General features: G+C 42.7%; 1 protein-coding gene across 1 annotated transcript in view; it reads right to left on the reverse strand.

Moving 5' to 3' along the window:
• Window positions 1-898: 898 nt before the first annotated feature.
• The window catches only part of LOC107552463 (activating transcription factor 7-interacting protein 1-like), a 23,625-nt gene continuing 23,153 nt past the window's right edge, over window positions 899-1,370 (reverse strand). Inside the window, exons 13-14 of the mRNA XM_016234350.1 lie at window positions 1,223-1,251; window positions 899-1,108 (exon numbers count right to left, since the gene is read on the reverse strand). Of these exons, the coding sequence (XP_016089836.1) occupies window positions 899-1,108; window positions 1,223-1,251 (239 nt within the window). The remainder of the gene's footprint in view (window positions 1,109-1,222; window positions 1,252-1,370) is intronic.

Raw genomic sequence — 1,370 nt, forward strand, 5'->3', positions numbered from 1 at the left:
GTATGGAAGTCATAGTTTTGACCCTCTGCCACTGTGCTGTTTCGATTAGGGAGACTGTTAGATCAGCTAAGTTAGCAGCTGTATTCTGTGTGAGTTTGACAGCAATTTTGGCACATATGGTCGTCATGTTGCCAAACAGATGGAGAAGAGAGAGAGATGAGCATTAATTGAATGTGTTATTTGACGGAGAGTAATGGGAAATAGATGGCTGTTGCTTACCAATGGGACTTGTGCAGTTCCCATGAGCAGAAGGGTAATGTGAGAGAACAAGATCACCAGCCATATAGCAGATTGTGAATAATGTGCTGTGTTAGTCACTTTTATAACTCCTCTGCCGTGACCAGTTTGAATGTTAGATGCACAACACAAGATGGGGAGATTTGCTATAGGCAACAGTATCAGCGAAATCAGCTTTAACATTAACTGTTATGTTACAGCTATTTTGACATGAACTTTTATGGTGATAAATCATGTACGTAATAGTCTCAGACTTTTATACTCCACTGAATATCTGTTGGTTGAAATTATTTAATAATTTCACATCAAGGTTATCACAGAAACTACTGTCAAAGTGACTAAATGCTTGCAATTACCGGACTAATGCGCATAAACAGGACTAATTTGATTAGCTGTTATCGAATATGTTTAGTTAAACTATAGCTCTTGCTTGAGGTAGCTGGTAGGTGACATATGTCCAGAAAAAATCGAATAAATAATATAAACTTACTCGGTCCGTGTATGATAGTGGTCCAAAAAGGATTTTCAATTTACCGCCAAAACGCTCTGAACGTTAATTCCGTCGTCTGTGGCAGCGATTGGATGAAATCATTCGGAGGGCGTTCCTTCTCATGAATAATGTGCTCAGAATCTAATAAAGTATTTCTGTTCTTCCTACCAATCATACTTCTCTCTGCGTCCCAATGTGCACACTATCCCCCAGGACGATCCCGTTTTGGCTCTGGACGCGGGCCAGTTTGAGCTGGGGCTGCTGTGGAGGGGACGTGTGGGCGGCCTCGGGGGGGAGTCGTGCCGGTGGCGATGGTGCCAGTGGTAATGGAGGAAGAGTGGTGGAGGAAGAGGAGCTTGGACGGGATAGAGATGGAGAATCCTGAGAGAACAATGAGTGAAGGTAAGAAAGATTATAGGAGGCACTATGTGTTAAAAATATAAATAAAATGTTAAGTGTATCTTCTTTATAATATTTTTATGGCAGCACACTCACCACAGAGGAACGTTGTGCCGATCGAGCTCCTGAACAAGGGAAAATATAAAACACACGATGTCAGCATACAGCTCTGAATTTTAGAACTACAGGCAAAAAGCAGAATAAAAGGAGAGCGGGGGGATGGGGGGGGGGGGGGGGGCCCTTT

The sequence above is a fragment of the Sinocyclocheilus grahami genome, unplaced genomic scaffold (genome assembly GCF_001515645.1).
Source record: "Sinocyclocheilus grahami isolate Dianchi unplaced genomic scaffold, SAMN03320097.WGS_v1.1 scaffold17.1, whole genome shotgun sequence".
NCBI classification, from domain to species: domain Eukaryota; kingdom Metazoa; phylum Chordata; class Actinopteri; order Cypriniformes; family Cyprinidae; genus Sinocyclocheilus; species Sinocyclocheilus grahami.